The 22747-nt window shown below is 36.7% G+C and overlaps 1 protein-coding gene across 4 annotated transcripts in view; it reads left to right on the plus strand.

Annotated features, from left to right (window-relative positions):
* Positions 1-22747, plus strand: part of AGPS (alkylglycerone phosphate synthase) — a 139497-nt gene that overhangs the window by 25010 nt on the left and 91740 nt on the right. For all 4 annotated transcript variants that reach the window (XR_014829806.1, XR_014829805.1, XR_014829807.1 and 1 more), the window contains exons 2-4: positions 8956-9045; positions 19385-19475; positions 22573-22693. Coding sequence is in view for 1 of the 4 variants with exons in the window: in XM_021075128.2 (XP_020930787.1) it covers positions 8956-9045; positions 19385-19475; positions 22573-22693 (302 nt within the window). In the remaining 3 variants the exon portion in view is untranslated. The remainder of the gene's footprint in view (positions 1-8955; positions 9046-19384; positions 19476-22572; positions 22694-22747) is intronic.

Below are 22747 nucleotides of genomic sequence, written 5' to 3' on the forward strand. Positions count from 1 at the left end.
TTCCATTACATGTGTGTCAGTCGCATCTTTATGCATTCATCTATGATGAGCACTTAAGTTGCTTCCAGATCTTGGCTATTGTAAATTATCATGCAATGAACATAGGGGTCCATATCTCTTTTCAAATTAGTGTTTTCATTTTATTTGGGTAAATACCCAGGAGTTGAATTGCCAGGTCATATGGTAGTTTTATTTTTTTAATTTTTTGAGGAACCTCCATACTGTTATCCATAGGTGCTGCACCAGTTTATATTTCCACCAACACTGCACGAGGGTTCCCTTTTCTCCACATCAGGACTCTGCTTTTAAAATGAATACCCGGAGTTCCCGTCGTGGCGCAGTGGTTAACGAATCCGACTAGGAACCATGAGGTTGCGGGTTCGGTCCCTGCCCTTGCTCAGTGGGTTAACGATCCGGCGTTGCCGTGAGCTGTGGTGTAGGTTGCAGACGCGGCTCGGATCCCGCGTTGCTGTGGCTCTGACGTAGGCTGGTGGCTACAGCTCCGATTCAACCCCTAGCCTGGGAACCTCCATATGCCGCGGGAGTGGCCCAAGAAATAGCAACAACAACAACAATAACAACAACAACAACAAAAAAAGACAAAAAAAATAAATGAATACCCAAGGTGATAATTTATACTCCCAAGAAGTGAGAACCTATGTTGTTTGATTGGGTCCGGATTTTAATATTTCCTTTTCTCTCCTCACAAACTTTGTGGCATTCATTTTTTTTTCCTGTGGGTTTGCCAGAAGCAAAGGTAACAATTCCAACTACCTGTCATTTAAAGTAAGGAGTGGCTTCTGCTAGTTATTATTAGGGGAAAAAAAAACAAACAAACACTTGTTAGAGCAAGTATACCATGTACATAGCAAGCAGATATGGATTCCAGTCTTGGCCTTTTTTAGGATCTTAGGGTATTGAATTGTGCCCTGCAGGACAGCTAAGAAAGGGAACTCAGAGGATTGGTTTTAGTGGTAAAATGACACACAGATTATCTAGATATGTTCATATTCTCTTTGTTGTTCAGTTTCATAGTCTTTTGCACAAATGAAAGGCTGTACCAGAAATAACCTTTGATCACTTTCAGATTGGTCAGTGTAATAAGCTTGTGGTAAAGTTCCTCTTCCAATTACTAGCAACCAGGAGAGAGCAATGAAAGTGAGGTGACATTTTCCCAGTTGGTTGTAGAGAAAGTCTGGAATTGATCACCTAAATTGCCACATTGATTAGATTACATGTGGACAGTGAAGGGAACAAATTATGAAATGTAAAGTATAGTCCAGGGAGCACACATGGTCAAGGAAAGTACATATGCTTGTTCCTTATCTTTTGCTAAGACAATAAAGACAACTCCCTTATACCGATTTGGGCTATTTCCTCGTTACATTTATGTAACACATGAGGGCGAACAATAGAGTGATTGTGCCTTTTCAGGCTTTCAGAATGGCAGATACCAAGTTTTTGCAGGTGTGTGCATGCGTACACACCTACCCTAGCACAAAATATTTGGAATATATATGACTACAAGTTTGAATGACTACTATTCTGTATTTCCATTTTCAAAGAGATTATTCAAACAATAATGAATTTCCAATTGGTAGAATTTGGTAAGACAAGTTTGAGGGTAAGGGAGCCTGCAATGAGTATTGAGTACCAGATTTTTCTGCCAAGGGGTAAGCCTGGCCTTGCTTTGTTTACCCCAGTCCTCCCTTCTTTCCCCAATTCTTTGTGCCTCTGTCTGTAAGATTCCCCCCCGCCACATACCTGTATATTCCTTTTTCTTACATCGTTAATTTATAGTGAGTATAATAGGGATTGGACCTCGGGGACACAATTTTTGACCCTTGATTTCAGGTTTTAGTTTTTTTTTTTTTTTTTTTTTTTTTTGTCTTTTTGCCATTTTCTTGGGCCATTCTTGCGGCATATGGAGGTTCCCAGGCTAGGGGTCGCATCGGAGCTGTAGCCACCGGCCTACGCCAGAGCCACAGCAACGCTGGATCCGAGCCGCGTCTGCAACCTACACCACAGCTCAAGGCAACGGCCGGATCGTTAACCCACTGAGCAAGGCCAGGGATCGAACCCGCAACCTCATGGTTCCTAGTCGGGTTCATTAACCACTGCGCCACGACGGGAACTCCCGTGGTTTTAAAAAGTTTCTTTGATGTACCAGATTCTTGGAAACCATAAAGAGTTGACTGTAGGAAGTTAAATATGTATTTGATTTGCTGTGTGTTTGAAGCTGACTCATTTGTCATGGAATTATGTAATGTGAAAAAACCCCAACAACTTGTAGAGATTGCTAAGAAACCCAACAATGAGGTTTTATAACAAACTATCATGGAATTTCTATACGTATGTGAAAGAATATTTTCTTGAAACATGGAGAAACTTCATTGAGACTCAAGGACTGAGCTGCATATTTGCTTTAGGGCTCAGAGTTGTGGTAAGACGTTTTTGGATCATGGCATTTGCCTATGAATGAGTATGAGGCCTTTTTATTATTATTTCCTCAGTCTCTGATTTCTAATCCCATTTGCCCCCATCCATGGGCACCCATGAATGTTCGTGTATGTGTATACACACACACACATACACACACACGTGTAGTTTGTAAAATATGCAATATCGTTTAGCATATTTTTAATTTGCTTAAATGGTATTATGTTATAGATCATACTGTTTCTCCTTTTTTGTTTGCCGTTGTTTAAAAAAATCTCTCTATATGTGTATGCGTATGTATATACATTTATTTACGTACATACACACCCCTAGCTCACTGCTTCTGATTGCTGCATGGTATTTCATGGACTTTATTTACCACTCATCCATTACTCTAGTCATGTGTCCAGCTACTCTTACAAAAAATGTTCCAGAGAATATATCACATGTTTCCTTATGGAACTGTATGTGAGCTCCTACTGAGCATATACCTGGGAGTTGTATAGTTGGCTGTTAAACATGGCATAACCTATGAAAAATTAGCACACTATTGCTCTGTGGAGTGGTTTACCAGTAATGCTTGTTGGTTTCTCTTTTCCAAGTTCTTACTACACCTTTCTGTGTCTAAAATCTTGTATTTAATCCATTTTACACTATCACATTGGATAAAATTAGACTTATTGTTCGGAAAGGCCAAATTTTTATTATGGCAACCAGAGTTTTAATTTAGGGGGGATATTGAGGGAAGATTGAAATTCGTGTTGAAGTTCAAACTGTTGCATGATAATGTCTAGGTTTTGAAAGGAGAAGCTCACTATTATCTTGTTGGGGAGAAGTGTTAAGTTGACCTGTCCAGAAGCCTGATCTTGTTAGGGTCCCAGAATCAGTCATATTAGATAGTTTGACTTGTAACTACCTTCTCTAGTGACCAAAGCCAGAGTGCCAATAGACTAATTCATGATGAAAAAAACAAAACTGTCAAGCCTCTTAAACATTTCAGTTGGCTAGTTTTTCTCTGTAGGAAATATAGTTGGAAGAGGGAGTTTGGTGAGTTTTAAAACAGGGCAAGAGGAAATATTTTAAGATTCATATGTTCGTTGGTGTCAAGCTTTCAAATCCTGATGGCATTTATCTAAGTTAAATGTTTTAATGGTCTTAGAACTGTGAGATTTGTAGTAGTTTAATTAAGTGGTGATGATCTATCCATGTCTTCTATTTGAGTTTTCTATTCTTTTTCTGTAAAGGGGCTTTCTTTTATAGTATGCATAAATTATTATGCTTATAACTAAGCTACTTAGATTAACAACTTTTTGAAATGAATTAATTCTACTGTTAGATCAAGAAACTAAGCATTGGGAGTTCTCGTCATGGCACAGTGGTTAACAAATCCGACTAGGAACCATGAGGTTGTGGGTTCGATCCCTGGCCTTGCTCAGTGGGTGAAGGATCCGGCATTCCCGTGAGCTGTGGTGTAGGTCGCAGACGTGGCTTGGATCTGGTGTTGCTGTGGCTCTGGCGTAGGTCAGTGGCTATGGCTCCAATTAGACCCCTAGCCTGGGAATCTCCATAACTGGGTGAGCGGCCCTAGAAAAGGTAAAAAGACAAAAAAAAAAAAAAAAAAAAAAAAGACAGTAAGCATTGTAAATAGCGGTATAGGAGTTTTGCCATTAAGTCTTTAGAAATAACTTTAAATGTACTTTTAAGCATGTATGTTTTAAATTAAATTTAGAATTAAACAGTATTCTGCAGATTTCATCCCTCATTAGGCCTTTGCATTTCTAATGGGAACTCAGCTTCGAGTTCCTAGTTTTTTTAAAATAAAAAAAGCTAGTAGGAATATTATTTTATTTATAGGAATTTTTTGTAGCATGTCTTTTCAAGGAAATATTTATTTTATTTATCAAATCTTGGTATCTTTCTCATCTATTTGTTGTTCTTGTTCACACCCTTGGCATGCTGAAGTTCCCAGGACAGGGATTAAACAGCAGTGACCTCAGCCACAAGCAATGATAACTGCTGGATCCCCAACCTGCTGAGCCACCAAGGAACTCCCTTTCTCATCACTTTTATTTTTTACTTCACTTTCATGATTTTCTTTGGATTATTTGGATCTTAAAGCATTAAGCACATAACCAGATAGTAAGGATTTTAATCAGCACCAAAAATACCCTTGAAAGATTTAAAGAAAATTTTTAACTTCTACATATGTATGGAATTAATTTGAATTTAACTGATACCGAGCTTGGTTAATTAGAAATCAGCATTGGAGCTTAGGTTTCATACTTTAGTTTTTATTTTTCAAAAGCCCTGAAATCATATGCTCTTTTTCTTATTGTTTAAAATAGGAAAATATAGATAAAAATTTGGTTTTCATCTGAACTGAGTAGTGATGTATCTTTGTTAGAATTTTGATTATTGGGATTGTTTTGGAAAAAGATCCTTTTTTTAAGTTATCAGTTAGCTGAAGTTTTTTTTAAATTGCTAACCCAAATAAAAATAGCTCAAAGCAAATTTTTCTTTATTTTCTAATGAAAAATATGATTAGAAATAGTAATCAAAGGAAGTATACATTCATATCAGGATGCTTGCAGCTTATCACTTTTAGAGGATATTAATCTAATAATAGAATAATATTTGTAATTTGTACAGACTTAAAAGTGAAATTTTCCTATTTTAAGAATAGAATAACTCCATGATTTTCATAAAAATAATGCTAAATCTAAAATTTCTGTTAAAAATTGTTGAAACAACAGCACTGTGAAATACATACTACTGAGTATGTATATCATAGGAGAATACTGCCACCTTGTGTGTATGTGATGCTATTTTATGTCTTTCTCTTTTTTTTTTTTTTTTTTTGGTTATGCCAGATATAATACGTTTTTTCACTATTTGGTACTGTGGCCAGATGTATAAATGTGTAAAACATTGGAGTTTTTTGGTGTGTGTGTGTGGTAAAATCAATCCAGTTTTTTTTTTTTTTTTTTTTTTTCACTTGATTGGAGGGGTCGTCATGTGTTTTGTTCTAAGAATTGAAAAATCTGAGAGATCAGTCTGGTTAATTGAACTGTATGGTTAGTTGAGAATTGAATTATTTGAATCTTCAGTGCTTGTGGGATCCTTATTCTGAGTAGCACAATTAAATTCATAGTCTTACAAATAAAGGGAATACAAATCATTGTGCTTCCTGACATAACCAAATTCCTTGATTTTTAAATATTTTCCTTTCCGTCACTTCCGGAAGAATGACTATAATAATAACACGTAATAGTGCTTAGAAAAATAGTAATGTGATGAAGAAAAGTTTCCTTTAAATCATTTTGGTTACCTAAGAGCATGACATAGTGAGTTTCAGATATTCCTCTCTAAAGAGTAAGAATGACAAGACTGGGAGATCGTTTTCTGATACAACTAGGTTAGCACTTCTCTGGGTACAAGTTTCTTCATCTGAAAAATGAGCAATTGAACTGAATGGCTTCTGAGAACCTCTGTAGCTTTAGAATTCTATGACCATGTAAAGTTTTACTCTAATTTTTGAAATGTTAGTACTATGATGCCCCTTAGTGTACTCATTACATTCTTCTATATAAGAAGTTAAAGCTTAATATAATCACATAATTGTGTTTAACAGTCATAGAAAATGTTAGTAATTTGAGGGGATACGTGTATATAAAAGTTTAAAACCGGAAGCCTAGGAAATTTGCCTACTATTTATTTAACATATGGGGTACTTTGAAAGTCTTGGGAGTTTGCATTGTGGGTAAGGAACCTGACTAGTATCCATGAGAATGTGGCTTTGATCCCTAGCCCCTAGCAGTGGGTTAAGGATGTGGCATTGACCTGAGCTGCAGTATAGGTCACAGACGTGGCTTGGATCCCACGGATCCCATGTTGCTGTGGCTGTGGTGTAGGCCGGCAGCTGCAGCTTGGATTAGATTGCTAGCCTCAGCCCTAAAAAACAAAAACAGCAAAAAACAAAAAAAAGAAAATGTCAGAAGATTCGTTTGGGGGTAACTTAGATTTTTACTATACACTATTTAAGCAACATTGCATTTTTTTTGGAGATACAAATGTGTTACAAATGCCCGCATTTCAACTTCTGGAAAGCCTCTAATAGTTGGTATTAATATGGCAAGGCCCATATTTTAGGCAGAATTTTGAAGTTCTTTATTACCCAACTCAACAATTTAAGTTCAAGAGTCTTAAGTTTGTAAATCTCTTTGTTTTTCAGCATACTGCAACTGGAATGTGATTATTAGAAGAAAACATTGAGCAATGTTTTAAAGCAGGCTCATCTACAGTTCCAATGCTCTGGATTTGATACTGTTTAAGGTGTTTTACAGTTTGTTTTTGTATAGGGACTATAGTATTTATTGATAACAAACTAATTTTTTTTTTTTTTTGGTGGCGCCTAAAGCAAGTGGAAGTTCCCAGGCTGAGGTTGAACCCGAGCCACTGCAGTAACTACACTGGATCCTTAACCTGCTGAGCTACTGGGGAACTCTGAAAACTAATTTTAAAGAGAGCATTTCTAGTTTCTTTTTTCTTAATTTTATGTATACATGGGGATTTCATTACACAGTTAATGACTGTATTTGGTTCATTGTTTTAGTGTTCTCCTTGTTTGAAAAGTCTTTGAACTGGAAGGGAATTATGATTGTAATAAAAGGTTTGCTTGTCAGTTGTCATTTTCTTCCTTGAGAATTATGGAGAATTAGAATACTTCTCAGTGAGTACATCTTTGTTTCTTTTGGCTTTTTTTTTTTTTTTTTTTTTTTTTTTTAATTGAAGTAAGGAGTTCCCTTTGTGGCACAGTGGAAACAAATCCAGCTAGTATCCATGAGGATGCGGGTTCAATCCCTAGTCTCACTCAGTTGGGCTAAGGGTCCGGTGTTGCTGTGAGCTGTGGTGTAGGTCATAGATGCAGCTTGGATCCTATGTTGTGGTGGCTGTGGCACAGGCTGGCAGCTATAGCTCTGATTCGACCCCTAGCCTGGGAATTACCTATGCTGCAGTGCGGCCCTAAAAAACAACAACAAAAAAAATTGAAATAAAATTGACATGTAATAGTACTTTCAGGTGTGTAGAGTAATGACTTGATATTTATATATATTGTGAATTGATCACCGTAATAAGGTTAGTTAACAATCATCACCACACAGTTACAGATTTTTTTCTTGGGATGTATTTTGAAATTTTAATGCAGCAAATAACTTTATCCATAGAGAAAAGTTTTCTTCAACTATTTTCATCATAAACTACATTATTGGATTTACAGTAGGTTTCAATAGTCCAGATGTACTAGAGCACTATGCTAAAATACATAATAAATGCTAACACAGTACTTCAGTGTGGTTGCTTATTGTGTGCTGCATGGGTCTAGACCTATCTGATTCTTTCATAATGTGTAAAATTGAATGAGTGAGTCATTGATTTTCATGGAAATGATTGAAAATAACATTGTTTTGGAACACTGAAAACTGGTATGGTCATTAACTATTAATGTTAATGGGTAGGTCAAGATAGATGTTGATATTTACATGGAAGTTGAAGGATTTAGAATGTTTGTAAATCCACATTCAGATTTTTTTTTATTTTTGGCTGTGCCTATGGCATGTAAAAGTTCTCAGGCAGGGATTGGACCTGCGCTGCAGTTGCAGTCTGCATCACAACTGCATAAAACCCTGGACCCTTAACCCACTGTGTCACAAGGGAACTTCCCAGTGTTCAGTTTTTTTTTTTTTTTTTTTTTCCTTTGTCTTTTTAGGGCTGCACCCACGGCATATGGAGGTTCCCAGGTGAGGGGTTGAATCAGAGCTGTAGCCACTGGCCTATACCACAGCCACAGTAATACAGGATCCAAGCTGCATCTGCAGCCTACACCACAGCTCACAGCAATGCTGGATCCTTAACGCACTGAGCAAGGCCAGGGATTGAACCTGTGTCCTCTTTGATGCTAGTCAGATTTGTTTCCCCAAGCCATGATAGGAACTCCAAATTTTTAATCTACTTTATTAAAAGTGTCTACTACTAGTATTGTCACTGCTAGTGAACTTATTTTGTAAATTGGTCTTTTTCATCATAGCAGAAGATTAATAATTGTGATTTTTCTAACATTTACAAAAATTTGTTCCTATTCAAATGAATTTTGTTTTACTTGCAGACTTTTTAGGCTGTCCTGTAATGTAAACTCAGTAACATGTACGAAATTAAGCATATTTCTAATCTAAAAATATTTTTCTCCTTTGTTCTTCTTTTGCCCTTTTTCTTTTCAATGCATTAAATTTAGTGGTTAGTGCCCTTTGTGAAGCAGGTGCTGCTCAACAGAGTGATCCTATATTTAGAAGTATTAATACATAGACATTTTGGTATATATTCATTTTATTTAAAACAACATAATATTAGTAGAATAAGTTTTTCTTTTAAATGTGAAAGTTAATAACTGTCATTGATACTATGTTTAGTTTTAAGAAGTTTAATATAGATCTCATTAATATATATTTTTCTGCTTACTAGGCAAGAAGTTATGAAATGGAATGGATGGGGATATAATGATTCCAAGTTCTTCTTCAATAAGAAAGGACAAGTTGAGTTTACTGGGAAAAGGTAACTGGTTTATTCTTTACTTCTTTTCTTTATATGAAAAAATTTAAACATAAATAACAAATATAACATGTTAAACAATAGACGTACATTGAAATAGAGAGGAGAGTGTAATTTCTTCCCTTTTGGTTGAAAAGTTGTCAACATTTTACCATAACTGCTTTTCTTTTCCTGTGGTATATCAAATTCTGACATTGTCATGTCAGTTGTAAGTATGTAAATGTAAGTTTGTATCTCTTAAAAAAGTAAAGACCTAATATAATGAAGAATACAATACTTTTATCATACTTCCCCAAATAACAGAAATTTTATAATATCTGATTATCTAGTTCACATTCACATTTCTCAAATTGTCTCAAAAATGTCATTTTATAGGTAGTTTTTTGAATCAGGATCCTATAATATCTACAGTTAGCCCACCATACAATCCTCATGCCATTGGCTTGTTCGAGTAACTCCCTGTTTAAGACTGAGAACTTAATTTGCATTGGGCTATTAGGAAGGTGAACATTATGGAAGGGCTGTGTGAATATAAATACTTTTTTTTTTTTTTTTTTTTTTGTCTTTTCTAGGGCCGTACCCACAGCATATGGAGGTTCCAAGGCTAGGGGTCTGATCAGAGCTATAGCTGCTGGCCTACACCAGAGCCATAGGAACACGGGATCCAAGTTAAGTCTGCCACCCACACCACAGCTCACAGCAACACTGGATCCCCTAACTGAGCGAGGCCAGGGATCGAACCTGAAACCTCATGATTCCTAGTCAGATTCATTAATCATTGAGCCATGACAGGAACTCCTAAATACTATTTTAAAAATTTGTTTTCTGAGACATATTAGGGAGAAATGATGAAGAAAGACCAGTTATTTGTGTGATAACGTTAACATTCAGGAATGTTTTTGATAATGTGCTGATTAGATTCTATAGAAGATTTGTATTGTTACTATTCCAGGTGCAGACAGAATTATTATTACTATTTTTTTATTATTATTTTTTCATAGTTATTTCTGCAATACAATTTTTTTTTCTACTGTACAGCATGGTGACCCAGTTACACACACATGTACACATTCTATTTTCTCATGTTATCATGCTCCATCATAAGTGACTGGACATAGTTCCCAGTGCTACACAGCAGGATCTCATTGCTAATCCATTCCAGAGGCAATAGTTTGTATCTATTAACCCCAAGCTCCCCACACTCTCCTCCCTCCCCCTTCCTCTTGGCAACCACAAGTCTATTCTGCAAGTCCATGATTTTCTTTTCTGTGGAAAGGTTCATTTGTGCCTTATATTAGATTCCAGATGTAAGTGATATCATATGGTATTTGTCTTTCTCTTTCTGACTTACTTCATTCAGTGTACGAGTCTCTAGTTCCATCCATGTTGCTGCAAATGGCATTATTTCATTCTTTTTATGGCTGAGTAATATTCCATTGTGTATATATACCACATCTTCCTAATCCAGTCCTCTGTCTATGGACATTTGGGTTGTTTCTATGTCTTGGCTATTGTGAATAGAGCTGCAATGAACTTGCGGGTGCATGTGTCTTTTTTAAGGAAAGTTTTGTCTGGATATATGCCCAAGAGTGCGATTGCTGGGTCATAAGGTAGTTCTATGTATAGATTTCTGAGGTATCTCCATACTGATCTCCATAGTGGTTGTACCAGCTTACATTCCCCCCAACAGTGAAGGAGGGTACCCTTTTCTCCACACCCTCTCCAGCATTTGTTGTTTGTGGACTTACTAATGATGGCCATTCTGACTAGTGTGAGGTGGCATCTCATGGTAGTTTTGATTTGCATTTCTCTAATAATCAGTGATGTTGATCATTTTTTCATGTGCTTGTTGGCCACCTATACATCTTCTGTGGAAAAATGTCTATTCATGTCTTTTGCCTATTTTTCAGTTGGATTGTTGGCTTTTTTGCTGTTGAGTTGTATAAGTTGCTTGTTTATTCTAGAGATTAAGCCCTTGTCAGTTGCATCATTCGAACTATTTTCTCCCATTTTGTAACTTGTCTTTTTGTTTTCTTTTTGGTTTCCTCTGCTGTGCAAAAGCTTGTCAGTTTGATTAGGTCCCACTGGTTTATTTTTGCTTTCATTTCTGTTGCTTTGGGAGACTGACCTGGGAAAACATTCATAAGGTTGATGTCAGAGAATGTTTTGCCTATGTTCTCTTCTAGGCGTTTGATGGTATCTTGTCTTATATTTAAGTTTTTAAGCCATTTTGAATTTATTTTTGTGCATGGTGTGAGGGTGTGTTCTAGTTTCTTAGCTTTGCATGCAGCTGTCCAGGTTTCTCAGCAATGCTTGCTGAAAAGACTGTCTTTTTCCCACTTTATGTTCTTGCCTCCTTTGTTAAAGATTAATTGACCATAGGTGTCTGGGTTTATTTCTGGGTTCTCTGTTCTGTTCCATTGGTCTATATGTCTGTTTAGGTACCAGTACCACACTGTCTTGATTGTGGCTTTGTAATATTGCCTGAAGTCTGGGAGAGTTATGCCTCCTGCTTGGTTTTTGTTCTTCAGAATTGCTTTGGCAGTTGTGGATCCAGATGCAGACAGAATTATAAAATGAGTTTTTACTTTAAGAATACTGACCCTGTAGAAGCTGGTATTTTGGGTTTGTCTATTGAATATTTATATAACTTGAAAGGACAACAAGTATAAATACACAATATTTGAATGATGACTCTAAAAAGAAACTAAAAATTGAGACTAGGTAAAAAATTGGATTGGCTATTTCATAAATATGTTCCAGTATTTCACTTTGACTTAATATCTATTAGGCACTAATATACTTATTTTTATTTTTTTTTATTTTTTGAGATTTTACTTTTTTTTTTTTTTACAGAATAAAATACATGTATTTAAACACAATTACATTCACACAGATTATTATATCATGGATCTTAAGAAAGAGATTGACTCCCTCTGGAGAAGTGGAATGGAAAATATGCTGAGACAAATAGGAAATTTATTCTATACTTTATCCCATTTTGTATGGCTTTCATCTTTACTATTTAGTATTATCTATTACATTTCAATTTTTCTTTAAATATTAGCGTTATATTAAAATTGTGTGTATTATGCAACTAAAATTTATAAAGAAGAAAGCCTTATTACCATTAAATATTTTATATAGCATAATAAAAAGAATAACTTAACTGGTAAGAATAACAAAAATAATACACCCTCTGAAAATAAGTAAAATATAAAGTGCATAAATTGAATAAAAAAAAGTGTAACTATATAAATATGTCTTCACAATTTGTTACATCTTATTGATTCTTCAATATAGGCATTACACCATTCTAGGTGATGTGATAAACAAGACATTATAGAACTTACATTGTACCATGGAGAGAAATGGTTAATAATACAATTGTAGAACTGTATTATTTAATTGTACAGTGGCATTATTTAATCATAATTATCATAAATTCTTTGATGGAGAGGAAATCAGAATCAGATGAAAGAAGACTTCAGCATTCCAAGAATGATGTCAAATGACCCCCTTCATGGTGGATTATGCACTTATTTACTATGAGATATATTTCTTCTCCAGAGATTCCTTGTTTGTGTATCAATTGTAGATTTTTGGTTTGCAGTTATTCTGAGGTTTTGCTGTTAAGAGTCTATATGTATATGAGATTGTTTTAAGTTGTTGTTCTCTTAATTGCAAGTGCATCTCCAGTGTCTTGCATTTGTACCCACCTCTTCTCTTGATTTCTGATTTTGGTGGTATAATCGTGCATGAATGATTTCGTATCTTTACTGTATATATACCTTTACTGGTGAGCCTTGTCATTTGTGGAATTTTTGTTCCCTGTTGCGGCCTTTTCTTTTCTGCCTAGAGAAGTTCCTTTAGATTTGTTGTGAGGCTGGTTTAGTGTTGCTGAATTCTCTCAGCTTTTGCTTATCTTTGAAGGTTTTGATTTCTCCTTCAAATCTGAATGAGAGCCTTGCTGGGTAGAGTAATCTTGGTTGGAGGTTTTTTTCCTTTCATCACCTTAAGTATATCATGCCATTCCCTTCTGGCCTGCAGAGTTTCTGCTGAAAATCTGCTGATAACCTTATTGGGGTTCCCTTGTATGTTACTTGTTTCTTTTCCCTAGCTGCTTTCAGGGTTTTCTCTTTGTCTTTAATTTTGGTCAGTTTGATTTATATGTGTCTCAGTGTATTCCTCCTTGGGTTTATTTTACATGGTACTCGTTGTGCTTCCTGGATTTGAGTGAGTGGTTCCTTTCCTATGTTAGGGAAGTTTTCGGCTATTATCTCTTGGAATATTTTTTCTGTCCCCTTCTCTCTCTCTTCTCCTTCTGGCACCCCTATAATACAGATGTTGGTGCATTTAACGTTGTCCCAGAGATCTCTGGGACTCTCTTCGTTTTCCATCTTTTTTCTCTTTTCTGTTCTGCATTCGTAATTTCCACTAATCTGTCCTCCACCTCACTTATTCATTCTTCTGCCTCCTGTATTCTGCTGTTAGCTGCTTCTAGTGAATATTTTATTTCAGTTATTGTATTTTGCATCTCTTCTTGCTTAAGTTTTATATCTTGTATCTCTTTGGTCAGTGTTTCCTGTAAGTTATCCATCTTTGCCTCCAGTTTATTTCCAATTCTTGCATCATCTTTATCATCAACAATCTAAAGTCTTTTTCCTGGAGGCTGAGAATCTCCTCATCACTTAGCTGATTTTCTGGGGTTTTTCCTTTCTCCCTCATCTGAATTATAGTTCTCTGTCTTTTCATTTTTATAGGTTTTTGGTGTGGTGACCTTTTTACAGATACTAGAGTTGTAGCCTCTCTTCCTTCTGGTGTCTGCCCCCCTTGTGGCTGAAGTCAGTATGGGGGCTTGCAGTAGGCTTCCTGATGGGAGGGGCTGATGCCTGCCCACTGGTAGGTGGAGCTGATTCTAATCCCTCTGGTGGGTGAGGCTTAGTCTCTGGATGGGATTAGAGGCAGCTGTGTGCCTGAGGGGTCTTTAGGTAGCCTGTTTCCTGAGGGGTGGGGCTGTGATCCCACCTGGATTGTTGTTTGCCCTGGGGCTTCTCAGGGCTGACTGACAGGTGAGGCCAGATTTTCCCAAAATGGCCACCTCCAGAGAAAGGCATGGTTGCTGAATATTCCCAAGGTCTTTGCTTCCAATGTCCCTCCCTCACAACAAGCCACATTCACCCCTGTTTTCCCAGGATGTCCTCCCAGAACTGCAGTCAGGTTTGACCCAGATTCCTATGGAGACCTCACTCTGCCCTGGGACCCAGTGCACGTGAAAGTCCATGTGCGCCTTTTAAGAATGGGGTCTCTGTTTCCCAAGTCCTGTGGAGCTCCTGCACACAAGCCCCACTGGCCTTCCATGCCAGATGCTCCAGGGGCTCTTTCTCCCAGTGCCAGATCCCCGCACGTGAGGGTTTGATGTGGGGCTCAGAACTCTTACTCCTGTAGGTGAGTCTCTGTGAACCAGTTAGTTTTTAGTCTGTGGAGCTTCCTACCCAGGAGGTATGGGGTTGTTTATATCGTGAAATTGCCTCTCCTACCTCTTGATGTTGCCTCCTCTTTTTCTTCTGGAGTAGGGTATCTTTTTTAAGGTTTCCAGTCCATTTGGGTGGAGATTGCTCAGCCTTTAGTTGTGAATTTTGTTGTTTTTAGGAGAGAAGTTGAGCTCCAGTCCTTCTATTCCTCCATCTTAATTCTCCACTAATATACTTATTTTTAATACTTACGTTGTATGTCATGTGTTTTTTTTTGTTTTGTTTTGTTTTTTTCAGTTGGTGCACCTGCGGTGTATGGATGTTCCTGGGCCAGGGATGGAATCCGAGCCACAGTTGGGGCCTGTACTGCAGCTGTGGCAATGCAGGATTCTTTAACCTATTGCTCTAGGCCAAGGATGGGACCCATGACCCTGTAGTTGGAGTCTTTTTTTTTTTTTTTTTTTCATATAGAAGTTCCCAGGCTAAGGGTCGAATTGGAGCTTTAGCTGCCTACCTACACCACAGCCACAGCAACACGATTTGAGCCACATCTTTGATCTACTTGGCAATGCAGGATCCTTAATCCACTGAGCAAGGCCAGGGATTGAACCTGCATCCTCATGGATACCAGCTGGGTTTGTTACCACTGAGCTGCAAATAACTAAATATTAGTAAATTCTCATTTTGGTGCTTCCAGAAGCAGGAACTCCACATTCTTTTTCTTTGCAACCAACTTCCTCTCTCCTCACATACTTGGCTTCATTTCTCTCTCTTTGGACCTTAGAAATGTAGCGTCTTTGTTTTTTGAGAAGGGGCAAAACCAAATAACTAAATAATAATAAATTCTCATTTTGGTGCTTCCAGAAGCAGGAACTCCAAATTCTTTTTCTTCACAACATATTCATTCTGTTTTTTTTTTTTTTAATTTAATTTACCTTTTTTTTTTTATGACCACACCTGCGGCATATGGAAGTTTCCAGGCCAGGAGTCACTATGTCATATTCTCAACCCACTGAGCCCTACAGGAACTCCTTATTCCATTTTTTAAAACTTAGTTAGTACTTTGTACCTGAAAGAAAACCTCAGTCATAGTAATTAGTAACTAATTTTAATGAAGGTGTGAATATGTACATTTTACATTTGCTTTTTGTGGGGGAGGGGCGCCCCGTGGCATATGGAGTTCTCAGGCCAGAATCAGATCCAAGCTGCAATTGCAACCTATGCCACAGCTGGGGCAACAGCACCAGATCCTTAACCCACTGTGCTAGGCTGGGGATCAAACCTGCATCTTAGCGTTTCCAAGATATGGCTGATCCCGTTGTGCCACAGCAGGAACTCCTACATTTGCTTTTTAATAGGAAAAATAAATCTTATCTGCAGTCTCATTCCTATCCTTTAGCATGGCTGGACAGCATACTGGTGGAGACTTGTTGAGAAATTGTGTAATTCAAATAGAAGGAATTTCTAGTTAAAATTAAATTTACCAGTGCTCTGATGTTGACTGCTTTATGTTTTTTTTTTTTTTTTTTTTTGTCTTTTTTTGTTGTTGTTGTTATTGTTGCTATTTCTTGGGCCGCTCCCGTGGCATATGGAGGTTCCCAGGCTAGGGGTTGAATCGGAGCTGTAGCCACCGGCCTACGCCAGAGCCACAGCAACGCGGGATCCGAGCCACGTCTGCAACCTACACCACAGCTCATGGCAACGCCAGATCGTTAACCCACTGAGCAAGGGCAAGGACCGAACCCGCAACCTCATGGTTCCTAGTCGGATTCGTTAACCACTGTGCCATGACGGGAACTCCTGCTTTATGTTTTAAATAGAATAATGTCTAATACAGTAGAAACTTATCTGTATAGAGATTAGCTTTACAAAATCTTCTGAGGGGGAGAGAGTGACAAAACCAACTTCCTCTCTCCTCACATATTTGGGCTTCATTTCTGTCTCTTTGGACCTTAAAAGTATAGCATCTTTGTTTTTTGAAAAGGGGCAAAACCAAATAACTAAATAATAATAAATTCTCATTTTGGTGCTTCCAGAAGCACCATTACCTTGCCACAAATAGGATAATAAACTGCATTGAATTGGATCATAGCTTTCTCTATATCTAGTCTAGTTTCTTAGGGTTAATGATTGAACTAGTAGATTTCTCTGATTTTTTTAAAATCAGGAAACATTTACAAATATTCTTTAAGATAATAATAGCTATTACTAATTGGGTTCCTACTGAGTTATCTTAAAATAACCCTAAATGGATGGAAATAATTAGGAGACTGAAGCTGAAGGAGGTTAAATAGCTTTCTTAAGGTCACCTGTGCAGTGGGAAGTTGAAGTTAAAAACAGTATTCTTCAACTGTTTGTATTATCCCTGCTAACAAGGTACCATACTAATCCATTGTATTGATCTTATTCTGTCTCCCATCTCTGGAAGCACTTTACAAAAGCCTTCTACAATCTGTATGACAGAATAGTAGTTAGTCATATTGTTAAAAAGTTATCCTATGAAAAAAGTTCCTCTTATTCCATGGAAGTGCAAAGGGTAGAAGCATTAGTTTGTGATATTCCTAGAAGAGAAAATGGAATTTGTGCCTAGAAAGGATGAGTATAAGAAAATACTGATTTGGCTGAACAGTATCAATTCACTGTTTTGTATTAATAATATTAGATTGTTTAAGGACAGCTTTTGAAATTCTTGAGAAAGAATTTATTGTGGCATTTTAGTGTACTGAACAAAACAGACCCTTTGCCCTCTATAACCACATAGAAAACATGGATAAAATACCACAAAAAAGAAATATTCCAGAGCTGGAAAGAAAGAAAGGGAAATCCTTAGGTGTCAGAAACTAAGAGTGACTCTCAGTGAAAATTTATGGGGGTTCTCCTCTTTCTAAACCAAAGAACATTGAAAAGGTAGGAAATTTTTATAAGTAAGCGTGGTTGATTGTATGTATTTTGGGGAGGGTCACTCTGACATTTCAAACCCCACCATTAAGCTAGAAGCAATTATGTATGTCATGGAAAAATCGTAAGTTTTTCCCTGAACACAATATATTTTTTGAATAGATTAGTAATTTGTCAGTTTATAAAATCTCTAGGTTTATAATCTTGCCATTCTTATGCCTTCTAAATATAGATGAATTGAGACCTCCTAGGTTTAAGCGCAGCAGATGGTACTTTAGAGCTCGTGCTCTGGTTTTCTATAAACTAAAATTTTGAAAAATGCCATTATTCTTTGACTTTAAAGGTGTTATACATTACTTGGCATTTTCAAAGCACAAGTTAGTGATTAAATGGGGCAAATATGTTTGGGTTGTTGTACTTTGTACTTTCAGTGGCATGTTTAAAAGTTTTATCTTATAAAAGGCTATTACATTGGTTAATAATTGTGGAACACACTCTAAGGATAGATGGTTGCAAACACTGATAACTTTGCTGCCTTTGTGCACTGTCCTAGTGAGAGTCACTTTCTCTTTAGTCACTTTAAATCCTTATGTGCACTTCCTTCTTGGATATTTATGTCCACATAAAGTAGTTGTACAGTTAAAATGTAAGGGCCCAGGAGTAAAACCTAGTATTTCCAAATTAGCCTTTTTGTAGGACATTACTAATGCATAGTAGCATATGTGTTAGGCTAAACCAGCTTCCCAGTGTTTACTTTTACCCATAGCTAAAATGAAGAAAATTTTATATGCTGAATAACTATCTTAAGTTGTTTAACGATGTCTTATACTTTCGTTCAATTTAATTTCTTTAAATTTATGAAAAAGATATTACAACACTTTTAAACATCCCATTTCAGTTTGATTTTTTAATATGAAAAAGGAACTTGATTAAAATGTGTTTGTTCTTTTTTTCTTTCCACTGTCATTTTTGTTTTGCCAACCTTTATGTAAAGATTTATTTAAGAATTTTATTTAATTTTTTTTCTTTTTCAGATTTTCCCATATAAATTATCACAGAATATTGGGTAGAGTTCCCTGTGTACACTTTCTTGTTTCTTCATGTCTAGTAATTTTGAAGTGTAACTCTGATATCGTTAATGATATGTTGTAGAAACTCTGTGTTCTTTTATCTTCTTTTTTTTTTTTTTTAGGGCCGCACTCATGGCATATGGAGATTTCCAGCATAGGGGTCGAATCAAAGCTGTAGCAGCTGGCCTACACTACACCACAGCCACAGCAATGTGGGATCCGAGCCGCGTCTGCAACCTACATACGCCACAGCTCCTGGCAACACTGGATCCTTAACCACTGAGCAAGGCCAGGGATTGAACCTGCGTCCTCATGGATGCTAGTCAGATTCATTTCCCCTGAGTCACGATGAGAACTCTTTTATGTTCTTCTGAAGAACAGCTGAATTATCTGTTCCTTTCTTTTAAGCTTAGCTGGGCTGCTTTGTGTGTGCTCCATACATGTGTAATTCAGGGTCACCCAGACATTTGGACAGAATTTATACATAGGTCCCTCTATGACTGACTCCTAGATTTGCATGATTTTTCTGTACTCTTTCCAGATGTTGTGTTCACTGCAAACACCAAAAAGGCTGTAGGTTTTCTGTATTCATTCTTTTTTTGGGCTGGGGCTTTCCCTCAGGCTAAAACCTGTTTAAAAATTAAACAAAATTAGAAACTCATGTAGGGTTGTTTCCTTCTTCCAAGTTTATCATACCCCTTTACCCCCTATTTTTGCCAGTTTTGGGGCTATCTATAGTGCCTTAAATAGCTGCATTTTGTTTGTTTTGTTTTTGTCCAGAGCTCATATTTGAGAAGGTTGGCTTGGTAGGAACTACTTGACCATTACTAGAAACAGAATCTAAGATTTGAATTTAAATGAAGATACTTTACTCTAATGTTTATCTTCTTTATATCTTAGGTATCCTCTTAGTGGCATGATTTTGCCAACTTTTAGAGAGTGGATCGAAAATATCCTTGGAGTAAGTCTGGAGCATAAAACTACCTCTAAAGTAAGCAAATAAGAACGGTTACTAGTATGCTTAACTGAGTGTGTATGTGTTTTGTGTGTATGTTTGTGTATGTTTATTCTCAAATTAATTAGACTTAATCTTTGTAATTTGTTTTAGTTGCTTTAATACATTTGTCATTTTTTTTTTTTGTTAAGAAGTTTACTAGTTATATTGGCCTGTTAGGCTTTCTGGGGTGATTTTTTTTTTTTTTTTAAATCACAGATGTAGAGCCTAATTTCAGAATTTATCTGAAATTTACCTGGCAAACTTCTTCTTCTTTTTTTTTTTTTTTTTTTTTTGCTTTTTAGTGCCACACTCTTGGCATATGGAGGTTCCCAGGCTAGGGGTCTAACTGAAGCTACAGCTGCTGGCCTACACCACAGCCACAGCAAGGCCAGATCCGAGCTGTACCTGCGACCTACACCACAGCTCATGGCAATGCCGGATCCTTAACCCACTGAGCGAGGCCAGGGATTGAACCTGCAACCTCATGGTTCCTAGTCAGACTAGTTAACTACTGAGCCACGACTGGAACTCCTTGGCAAATTTCTAATGCTCTTTGAGCCTCAGTTATCCTAATTGGAGAAATAGAAGCATTAACTGTTTTATATACATACATATATATATACACATACATATATACATACATATATATACATACATGTAAGAACAAAAATATGTATATATTTTAGATATATAAAATAACATGTCACAGGTAGCAACGAAATTCAAATGAATTCTGTGATAGCGCTTTGTTATAAAAATGTTAAGTTGCTACTCTTTAGGTTATGTAATGGACTATCAGTAATCTAAGATTAATATAGAATAATTAAAAATGTAATGTTACATTTAATATAAAAATACTTAGAATACTTGAAGAGTGAATAAAGTAAAAATTTGATTAAGATATGAGTGATAGAGGGTTTTAGTTTGCTTGCATAGTATCACTTTTCTGAAAGGAGTTAGAAAACTTTAAACTGTGTACATATTAAACTAGTGAAATAGTTAGCATTTCCTTATATAACTATGATTTTTATTATTATTTGCTATGGCATGGTATTTTGCATGTTCCTCTGATTATAACTTCCATAAGTGCAAGGGCTGTGTCTCACACCATTCTCCATTATATCCAATGCATTATTAAGTACTGTAGGTAGTTGGTAAGTCCTTGTTTGGTTTATTTATAAATCCACAGTTACATTTTATTCTGGCATTAAATTAGGCTAAACAACTAATTCCCATGTCTCCCAAACCAGATTCTTTAAACTTTTCTTTAAATACTTCTTATAGTTCCATAGTACTTTCTGTTTTGACTGTTTGTGCTTGCTTTTTTTTTTTTTTGGTCTTTTTGCCATTTCTTGGGCCACTCCCATGGCATATGGAGGTTCCCAGGCTAGGGGTGGAATCGGAGCTGTAGCCAACAGCCTACACCACAGCCACAGCAACGTGGGATCGAGCTGCATCTGTGACCTACACCACAGCTCATGGGACCCCGGATTCTTAACCCACTGAGCAAGGCCAGGGATCGAACCTGCAACCTCATGGTTCCTAGTCAGATTTGTTAACCACTGCGCCACAACCGGAACTCCTGTGCTTACTTTTTTTGACATTGATGCAATCTACATACTATATTCAGAAGTTTCACAAGCATTTCTTTTTTTCTGTTTTGAGCCCTTTCAATTTTCAATAATTTACTGGTTTGTTAAGTTAATCTGTATGTTTTGTTAGGGTTCATTTGATCATTTCATTCTGCTATAGGGTTAATTCTATGAGAAAATTTTTTTTCCTGATTTAACTCACTGCTGTATCACCAGAGCCCTATAGCACACACTCAAGAGGTATTTATTAGAGTTCCCTTGTGGTGCAGTGGTTTAAGGATCCAGTGTTGTCACCGCTGTGGCTCTGGATGCTGCTGTGGCACAGGTTTAGTCCCTGGCCCAGGAACTTCTTTGTGCCACAGATGCGGACAAAAAAAGAGGAGTATTTATTTATGATTGAATATTAAATACAGAATATTAATGAGATACTTAAAGACTATGGAAATATATATTTTTTACAATTACTTGTATTTTCTTTTTTCCAAATACTGTATCATAGCCTTTTTTCCCCCATAGGATGTATTCGATTTAGTTAGCCATTTATAGACCTCTTCTTATATGCTGAACATGGTGATGTGCTTTTCACAAAGATTATCACATTTAACTGTCTTTGCTTACGGTAGTTATGTAAATTTGATGGTGATAATCTCATTTAACAGATGAAGAAGCCAAGGCTCACAGAAGTTGGATAACTTGCCCAACATTACAAAGCCTTAGAGTTGAAGGTTTACTTTTCAAGATACCTGTTAGTTAAAATTAAGTATCAAATTTATAATTTTGTTGTGACTTTTAAAGCAGAAAATGGGTTTATTACTTATTGGGAGGCTTTTTAATGATTACTTTAAAATGATGAAAGGAAATGATAAATTTTATCTACAGGTTACAGTGTAATAACATAAAACTTAAATGTCTTTCCTTCAGTGTCCCTAGTCTAAAATTGAAGATTTGAGACTTTGCTGTCTTTGTTGTTCTTTAGAAATAATGAAAAGATGGGTCATAGAAGCAAAGGAGAAAACATACACCTTTTATAACCTATGTTATGGGATGTGATTAGCCAGACCGTTTATAATTTGTTACTGTTACAAAGTTGATTTCCAGGAGTTTCCATCGTGGCGCAGTGGTTAACGAATCCGACTAGGAACCATGAGGTTGCGGGTTCGGTCCCTGCCCTTGCTCAGTGGGTTAACGATCTGGCGTTGCTGTGAGCTGTGGTGTAGGTTGCAGACGCGGCTCGGATCCCACGTTGCTGTGGCTCTGGCACAGGCCGGTGGCTGCAGCTCCGATTCCACCCCTAGCCTGGGAACCTCCATATGCCATGGGAGCGGCCCAAAGAAATAGCAAAAAGACAAAAAAACCAAAAAAAAACCAAAAAAAAAACAAAGTTGATTTCCATATGCTTCTAACTTAGTTTGGATGTAAAACAATTTACCTTTTATAGACCTAAGTATTCAAAATTTATTTTCTAGAAATAAGTCAAAGAAATGAATTTTATTTTCTAGGCATCCTTAAATCCTAGTGATACACCTCCTTCTATTGTAAATGAAGATTTTCTTCATGACCTTAAGGAAACTAATATTTCATATTCACGAGAAGCAGATGATCGAGTATTTAGAGCTCATGGTAAGCAATTTTATTAAGTGCTATTGATTTTTAATTTTAAAATTTCCTATAATT

The sequence above is a fragment of the Sus scrofa genome, chromosome 15 (assembly GCF_054392235.1).
Source record: "Sus scrofa isolate SSC_HxYL_T2T_F1_AM1 chromosome 15, Sscrofa_HxYL_maternal_Yorkshire_Landrace_v2.0, whole genome shotgun sequence".
Lineage (NCBI taxonomy): Eukaryota > Metazoa > Chordata > Mammalia > Artiodactyla > Suidae > Sus > Sus scrofa.